General features: G+C 39.4%; 1 protein-coding gene across 3 annotated transcripts in view; it reads right to left on the bottom strand.

The window, feature by feature from the left end:
- Positions 1–5,860: 5,860 nt before the first annotated feature.
- The window catches only part of AFDN (afadin, adherens junction formation factor), a 92,282-nt gene continuing 88,779 nt past the window's right edge, over positions 5,861–9,363 (bottom strand). For all 3 annotated transcript variants that reach the window (XM_029085176.1, XM_010168900.1, XM_010168899.1), the window contains 2 exons: positions 7,613–7,697; positions 5,861–6,464 (listed from right to left, as the gene is read on the bottom strand). In XM_029085176.1, the coding sequence (XP_028941009.1) occupies positions 6,320–6,464; positions 7,613–7,697 (230 nt within the window). In that variant the 3' untranslated portion in view covers positions 5,861–6,319. The remainder of the gene's footprint in view (positions 6,465–7,612; positions 7,698–9,363) is intronic.

The raw sequence follows: 9,363 nt of genomic DNA, 5'->3' as shown, positions 1-9,363 counted from the left end.
GTGGAGTCTCCATCCTTGAAGATACTCAAAACCCCACTAGACACAACCCTGGGCAACTAGCTGTAGCTAACCTTGCTTGCCCTGGACTAGCTGATACCCAGAGGTCCCTTCCAATGGCAACTATTCACAGTAACTCTCTGAACAAACCCAGCGTTTCGGGCCACTCTTAGGAGATGGACAAAGCCTGCAGGTCCAGCTGGTGTGGGAGACCTAAGAGCCTGCCCAAGACAGGAGCTATTCATTCAGGCTGTGGCTGGGGGGGTCTCATACTAAGGTTTCCAAGGCCAATAGGTAACTTAAGTTAGTAACATTACTTAGTGCTCTACTGTATTGCACTGAAAGATTTAACATTATCTTGAAAGCAATCTCAATACTATTTGGCTACTAAATGTGAAAGTGTGCCAGATACAAACATGTCAGCTTCTTGGAAGCGAGGAATAACACTATTTTTGCACACAGGTTTGTTTGGTTGGTTGGTTTGTGGGTTTTTTTAATAATAATAAAAAAAACCTTCCCTGAAGCCAACATCATAATTCCAAAGGAATCCAGTTCTGCAAAACAGCAGTGTCAAGTTACTATCTACTGAACATGGTGAATGTGCTGTGATACAGGCAGTAGAAAATCCAAAGCCGTACCACCGTGAATCTCTCCATGTTTGCCACAGAAGGGATAGCAATCCTTTATAGAGGAACTTGGATGCAGCCCGTCTCTCACAAACCAAACATCTCTGGGCAGCTCTATCAACTTTCTTCCATGATGCTGCAACTTCCTCCCATAAACTGTAGCCTCAGTTTAAAAAAAAAAAAAACCAAAACAAAACAAAAAGCAAAAACCCAAACAAAACTGACTGGAAGCCCCTCAGCAGTTCATCCTTGCAACTAGTTCTGCAATGATGGAAAAATTAAAACTGACAAATGGATTTAGGGGGAAAAAAAGTTCTCAAGTACTGCAATACTGAGGGTGTTAGGAGATGGTGGCACTAAGGATTTTCAGCTATTTTCAGGAGAATATTTTAGTAGCTGGGGGGGGGGGGTGACTCACCATTCTTGACACCAGGCTGTGATTTTTATATGCAATGCTTATCCTGCAGCAGTGATCAAGTCAGAACAATGTTACTTCCCAACATAACTCAGCCTAATCTCAGAAAGATCATCTGAAGTGTAATGGTTGATCTCTCCCCTACTGTGGGTTTTGCCACTATGAATGAGGTTAAGAACCTGGTTTCTGTAGGCCACAACAGAGAAGACAGTTTACCATCACTCTGACTGTGAGCTAGTAACCTAAAACTGAGCATCCCTGGACTATTCTTATTTAGTCATTTCTCTATGCACACCTGAATAGTACTGGTAACTCAGTCCCATCGGTATAAAAAGAAAAAAAATCACAATAAGCTGTGTGACTCACCTTAAGAGTAGCAATTCTCTTTTGGGAACTTTCTTCTATTTCCAAAGCTCAGGAGAAGTTGCTTGATGGGCAGGGAACAAAACTGTCAGTGTGATCTAGGCAAGAAACAAATACGAAGTGCAGCTATCTTCTGGAAATGCCACGCAGCTGTATTCCAGCACACCTGTCTGCACCAATTCTCTGCTTTGAAGGATCTCAGGTTTTTTCCTCCCAAACTTCTGCCAACTTGATCCTGCCTTCCCCTGCAAATGCAGAGCCCTGCCTTATTACAGATCCTTCTGGGGAACCAGAGGGCCTAAAGTTTAATGGAATTGCCTAAATCCACATTTTACTCTATTAATTTTAGCATCAGTGAAATACTGTGGTGGATTATAAATTTTGATACTACCGAGTCAGCATTGTCTTGTATATTTCTGTGCATTTCACATTAACCCCAGTAGTAGAACCGACAAGCTAATGAAGCCCCAGCTTCAGCATTCTGATACGAGTTGTCCGTTACAGCATTCCCAAATGCACTTACTGGAAACAAAATGGGTAGAACAGCATTTAGGAAAACCACCAGGAGAGAAGGTTGCTCTCCCTCTTGTGCCAAACACGGAGATATTCACAGCGGCGAATGCCTTCGGATTTTCTGCTGCCCGCATGCGAGCGCGCTTGCCGCACTCAGCAGGCAGTAACTCCCGACCGCTGTACTGCAGGCAGCCCAGCATCTGGGCCTCCTAAGCGTTATTCCGTGCAGCGGTAAAGATTTCATTCCACACTTTCAGCAAGACATTTGCTTCGGTAACTCTAGGTCAGTTTTGAACATCTAAGTTGCAAAGAATAAATGGAGGTTCTCCAAGCAGGTGTATTGCACTTTGGTCTCCTTAGGTTCACCTGCCATTGCAACTGGGAAGGAAGTCAGTCGACTCCCGAATTTTTCATCTGTGAGGCTTTGCCTTCTGGGCCATCCAGCCACTAACAGACCGTTTGAGACAGCAGTAACGTTTGTCAGAACGGGAGGAAGAGCCAAATGTCTTCCCATTCTTATTATCAAACACACGAGTTACTACGCGTTTTAAGATTATTCTTGGTGAAACTCATTTTTCACCATCGTTCTTTTTGTTACGATTTCTCATGTTACCCAACTGAATTAGGCGGTAAAGAACGGTCTTGTTTATTCTGCTGCTTGTGTACTCATTGTTTGACCTACAAACTGCAATCTGTATGATCACATATATAGTTTATTATTTCAGTAAACAGGACATACACTACGGACTTTGTCAGTTTCTTAATTTCCCTGCCTTCTCCTCAAGACTGTAGTGCAAAAAGTACGCAAAAGCAGTTGAAAAGCGGTGTATGTGGGTGATAGCTACAGAAAGGTTTACAATAATTAGGGTCTTTGCTGGGAGCGGCAGACTTGGCTGCATATGCAAATGTAATTTCACAGTTATCACCATAAGGGTCATCATCAATTAAAATATCAAGAGCTACACTACTAAGGATACCAACTCATGTCCCAAAAGCAAAGCAGTGAGTACTAGTGAGCTCACTGAGCAGACCAGACCTCAGCTGCACATGCCACAGCTCAAAGCTCGCTTTCCCACTGAAAATGCATTACCGCTGTTGTGTATCTCGCAGTTCCTCCCCTGCAACCCCTGGGCTGCTTGAGTCCAGAAAGAAATGCTTCTATGACACAGTTCACACTTGGGACAACTACAGTCTCACCAAATAAATCACTTTTTGCTTGTACTGGTTCTTTGCTCTTGCTTAGACTGAGGGACTACCATACAGAAAGACAATGGATTGTTTCCTTTTTCTTCTAGATTACACATTCTAAATTAAAAAATAAAATCTCTTTCTTTAGTCTGTTCTCACAGTCAAAAGCTACAGACTCAGAACATGGATAAAAGATTCCATGCAGCCATGACAGCCATGCCTTGAGGTGCTGGCAGTCATTTCCTTGCAACATACTGCACAGCACTTCTGGATTTCTGTGGTTCCTTTAGTTTCTTCCCTGCCTTTATACACGTCTCATCCAGAATGTCCTCATTAGTGCTTCTGAAAATTCCAGAGTGTAAGGTACTCAAGACATTAAGGTACTCACCTGGGAAGAGATGTAGGTGGCTCAATCCCGGCTCCAGGGGATGTTCAGCTGTAGCAGAAGGCACCTACGGCACTCCACTGGGGCCTGGTTCCCCCCACACTGCACAAGCAGAAAATTAAAACTGCCGTCTCCATCAAGAGTCAGGCCACTGGCCTTGCCACCCCAATGACAACAGAGAAGCAACACCATTCTGAAGTTCTTTAACTCAACCTTCATTCAAAGCTACACACTGAATTTGAGTCCACCCCTAAACATCCAGGTCAGCCAAAACGATGTTTTTGAGAGATCTGACAAAAAGTTACACTGTCTCTGTGTTCAAAATAAAGAGATCAAATGACTTTTTAACCACAGCAATCACCATGGAGACTCTGGTTGTAATACTATTTACTTCTCAAAAAGCGGCTACATTCCTCTTCGCTGCTAAGAAGTACAACTTTGCACATGAGAAGGATACAAACACAGTAAGACTCCCCTGTGTAACTGACCCCACCAATATTTACTGTTTCGTGATCTGCTGGTTAAGCTGTAAAAATCACTTCTTTCAAGTGGCTGCGACAGATAATGAACAACATTAGGCCAAGAATCAATGTGATCAATGCAAGTTAGCCTCCTTGTTGATTCTCCATGTAAAATTAATTTGAGGTTTTAATCTATTCATTATGAGATACACTGACTTTGCTTGTAAATAAAAGGACAGGTAAGGCAAAACATTAACAAGAGCTCCTTGGTTTATGATAATGCTGTTCTGAATGCAGAATCAAATAACAAACAGTACAAAAAACATTTAATGCAAAGTTAAATACAATACAAACTTTATTAAAAATAGGTTGCAAGTGAAATACAGTAGAAATGGGAAACTACAGCAGTTCTGATGTTTTTCATAATAATGCACAGACAAATATGAAAAGCACTTTTACACATATTCACACTTGACCCGAATGCCCAATAGCGGCCAAATCCACTCGACTGAAGGTTATAGGTATTTTTTTTGCTAAGCCTTTTTCAGATTCTAGCAGCAACAGTAATTCAGCCACAGCGTAAGTTTTTTTCCTTAAGAAAAATTTGTCACTGTAAGGCTGCTAGTGTTCTCAAGATAAATTGGGAGAGGCTTGCTTTTCCTGATTAACAGACATAGCAAGCATGCAGATCCTTCATTAACACTTTGAACCAGTTTAATCTTCTACTTCATATTTAACAGGTGAAACGGTAAAAGCACACTTTCAAATAAGAAACCTGAAATACGTAAAAAATATTTACACTCCAATTTTCATTAACTTGCATTTATTTATCATACAACTCTTATTAAAAGTGATTTCTTTCCTAAGGCAGTGGAAGTCTACCCCTTTGTATTTGGAAGTGTGCACAATTCCCTAAATATATATTTATAAGAGAACAATATGATACAGGGAAAAAAAAAATCATCTAAAGCCAGTAAAGGGCTTTGTCAAATAGAAAATTTGTTTGGAATCACAATATATATTGTCTTAACATCACACAATGAGGAAAACTCTGATGAGGTCCTTATTCCCAACATCATCAGCCACATACACATAGCTGACGAAACAGTGGGAGGAAACAGATTAACAATTTAAAATTAAATAAGGCTATTACAGAGTGAAAAAATAGCTTGAACTGCCGAAGAGATTTTCAGTACAACAGTAAGAGGATGTCAGTAAAGCCAGCTAGACTAAAGAAGAGCTCGCCAGCACCACCTCCTCAGCGTGAGCAGGGATGATGGTTCCTTGCCAGCACACCAGCTCTGTTAACAACCTGACTAACATTCCCCTCCCAGCCAGCAGTACTGGATCTGCGGCTTCACACTTCAGTCTTTTTCTTCAATGTGCCGGTTCACTTCTCCAAAGGAAAGAAAAATATTGCTGAACTGATAACAGCAGACTTTCCAATACTGTTTCATGCCTAACTGCCTAGTAACTTCTAATCTTCCTTTCTCAGAAAACATATATATCTGTTCTGCTCACCTTGGCACTCCAATCATTACTCCTCACCTTTAACCCATTTCTAACATTTTGGTCCTAGCTGATGAAGGGCCACTAGTGTAGCCTACTATCTATTGCTTATGTGATTTTTTTAATAAAACAATTATCCAAAGGGTTTACCTTCACATTTTTGGAAGTCTAAAGCACATATAGTAGGTATGCATCAACATACAGACTTTTTAATAACTACAGATAAATTCTTATGCAGCTGTTTTAGACCCAACAAATACACAGGCCTAGAGATGTTTTTATTCCAAGGTTTTACCTACAGAATGTGTGTTATTCCAATACTAATAGTTAAGATCTGTATTGATATGCTGATCATTGTATGAACTCCATACAGTATGTCAAACTTGCATATAAAGTCGTAAGGTGGTCCAGATATTGTCAACTTATCAAACAAGCTAAAATATTGACTTCTAATGCACAGTTAGTTTAGGCAGTTCAAGCTATTCTCACTCTCTCTGCTCAGCAGCTAAAACAAAAGTGTGTCTGTAAAACACCAGGAAACAGAACTTATCTTTGACAAGTGCTACTTGGTCTGGTGCACAAGAACTTAACCCCCAAAACAGAAAGAAAAAAGTTACCTTCACGTGATTCATATATTGAAAATTTTACAGTGCTTTCATTTTATAAACCACAAGCTCCTGGCAAAGTAATTGGTTTTCTTGCTATTGCAACATCTCTAAATCTTAATTAACAGTCTTAGATATAGAGGAATCAAAGTCACTGCTTTCAGAAAACATTCATTTTCTGTTCATTAGTAGTGTGCCCCCCGTCTCAATCCCTCAATTTAGAGATCTTCAGTTACATCTGATAAGGTGCTTTAATCTTATTTTGTATTCAACTCATTTTCCAGTTCCATTAATTTCCTAGAAGCTTTTACTTTATTGGATACATCCTGACCCTGTGAAAAAAGTCGTTGGCGTTCCCTGAACGTCAAGTTTTCTGGTGCTCCAGGTAAATCTGTATCTTGACTGGAAAGGGAAAAAAAAGTCTTTGTTATAATTCTTATCTACAATATCCTTAAATATGGTAATTTTTAGTGACATTTACTGACTGGTAGTTTTTTTTACTAGAGGAAAAGATTCTCCGTTTAGTGTTCTGCAAGGTTGTGTTCCCCACACATACCTTTAATTCTGACATTGTGCTATCACTTAGACAAATAAAAGGCTCATGACCATCTCTGGTACCTTAACATGAATGAAACTGCTTGCCAGGTTTCAAAGTGAGGTGCAGGTGTGAACTAAGGCTCTGCCTACATAAGCATTGCTGTTATGGCTCAATCAGCAAGACTTTCTCTGGTGGCATATGTCTACAAAAAGCACTGGAATACAAAGCTTTTATGTCTTTGTAAACAAAATTACTGGAACTGAGGTACTAGTACTACTGTAGCAGCTGCAACACCTCTGTATTTTATCCTATACTGGCAGAGCTTCCAAGTGCAATAGTTGTTTAAGCTCTTGAAATTCTCTCTTGCTCTTGTAGCAAACCAATTTTAGTATTCTGTGTTTCTGACCACCACAGTAAAGATCTCAAACTGATCTGAGTTGTAGCACTTTGCATATGTGATTAACTCTCATACAATAATGCTTTATTTCAATTTCTTGATCAGAAGAGGTTTCACTTTTAGCTCCAAGAGGTCTCTGCTCTGCACAGGTCACTGAAATATTAAGTACATTTAAAAATGCAAGAACTGGGCTAACAGCTTCTACAGAATCTGAGCCAAGCCCAGTCATACCTTCAGTATGCTCTAGAGTAAAGCTTGCCACTCACATAAAAGTCATAGCCCATATTATTTATGCTTATTACAAATTTGGAAAGAATCTCACTTAAGAGGTATTGTTCAGGTTTATAAATACACCTAAAGCAGTTGAAGTTGTTAATTTACAATGATTTACTGAGTTTGTTCTGTTGTAGCACTAGAATTTGCTGCTGTGAAGCAGTACTTCAAATCACCTAAAGACTTGTGGAGAACTTATTTGTACTTTACAGTAACCCAAGATAGTCCACAGCCAACTGCAGAACTCTTGAATAGTCCCCAGAGATAACAACAACAACAGGAAATACTGCAGAAGTTAGCCAAGTCAGGTGTATGAAAGTTAATGGACTCCTGCAATGTCACCTTTTAGATCTTTTGTCTCTTGGATCCCGATAAACTTCATGGGCCCCAACAGCTGCTCCTGTAGATCCAGTGTAAGAATTTATTCCTTATGTAAAAGAAAAAAGTAAGTTGAAAGCCAGCAGTTACAACACAAAAGTTTTATACTATACTTCTTCAAAAAGGTGCAGTGCTTCTTTCAAGAAATAATCTCAAACTAGAATCAGAAATAAATTTAGAGGGTCAGCTGACCTGTAGAAGATTTAAAACCATTACTACTAAATTCCACCTCCCCCTCAAAACAGCTGTATTTTTTTTTATTCCTAATTTTGAGTCAGAAGACATTTAGTTTAGATTATCTAGCACATAAAATTATGATCTTTATCTTATTATGGCTTACTGTACAGACATTAAAAGTTGTTCAAGGTGACTGACAGAAAGAGCAACACACTTCATTATCCTGTAACAAGCTCCACAGGAAATGAGTTAGCTGCAGCTGCTCTCTATGAGACTAGAAGTAAAGCTAAGATTAGTATATACTGTCTTTGCAATTCAGCAGAGTCAGAATTTTTGTCTCTTGTTTAGTCTGATTAAGTAAACTGTAAGAAAATGCCCCCTTCCCCCCGCCATTAAATTTAACTTTCGCACAGGTATCTTGCAGCACTGCACCTTTAGTTTAAGTTGATATAACACACAGGTTTTACACATTATATTAATTCTTTCTAAAGGCCACAAGACAAAACCTTTTCTTTCCAATCAAAAAGTTTAATAATTTCATCTACATTTAAGACCATATTCTCTTAACTGTCAGGAAGAGAGTAAAAGTAAGCATCAGCATAATACTCAGATTTGTCTTCAGACAGTTCTAGTCTCAATATTATACATGTTATGTCTTGTGAACCTTCTTCGGCACAGAAGGAAATGTTTGCTTCTTCCACCGGTATATTTAACTTCTCTTAAGTATTCAATAAAACAGACATATGAGGCTGGAACACACAAGCAAATTTAGCTGGCGTGTTGTAGGCTAAATTTTTTCCATCAAAAATTTGTAGCAGTCCAAATTATACTAGGTATGCCTGGCACATGAAGACATTTGTTTCTTTCAGACACAAGTCTGACACGCATACAGTATCACATTCCCTGCTTCAGGAAGTCTGGATCCACACGCTGTGGTTCACGCTTCCACCTGCTTCTGGACAGCAGTTTTGATTTGCCTGTTGGCTTTTTTCTTGGTTAGTTGACAGACCCAATGGTCTTCAGAGACCCAGTGGAAGAAGGTACGAGAGCAAAATTTGCAGAAGCGTGGTTTACTAGAGTTAACATTCAGAACAGAGAAGAGCTGTAAAGGACAGGAATGTAACAGAGTCAGCGAGATGGGAGATGGTGAACTGCACAGTGGACTCTGCATTTTGTGCAAACGGCTTTGTACGTTACGCAGGCAGTCTTCATAGAAGCTTGAGCAATCAGGTGAAGTTAACCTGTTCTCATGGCTATTTTAAAAATTACGAAATAAGAGTATTCAGAATTAGTTGTATGGTTTATGAATTAGGTTATTAAAGGCGAAGCATTATACTACAATATTCCTTAACTGTTACCAAAACCCTAACCAATTCTTTGTAGATTGTCCTTCCGATTGTTTTCCAGGAAAAACAAACGCGTACACACACACACACACACAAAAAAAAATCACCGAACATTTCACTTTCCTGAGATTCATTTATCCATTAAAATTAACAGAAAGGAGAATTGGGAAATGCAATTACATATGAAATGGC

This window comes from Antrostomus carolinensis, unplaced genomic scaffold (genome assembly GCF_000700745.2).
Source record: "Antrostomus carolinensis isolate BGI_N321 unplaced genomic scaffold, ASM70074v2 scaffold11435, whole genome shotgun sequence".
NCBI classification, from domain to species: domain Eukaryota; kingdom Metazoa; phylum Chordata; class Aves; order Caprimulgiformes; family Caprimulgidae; genus Antrostomus; species Antrostomus carolinensis.
The sequence above is the reverse complement of the archived record's forward strand: the minus strand, read 5'-3'. Positions and strand labels throughout refer to the sequence as shown.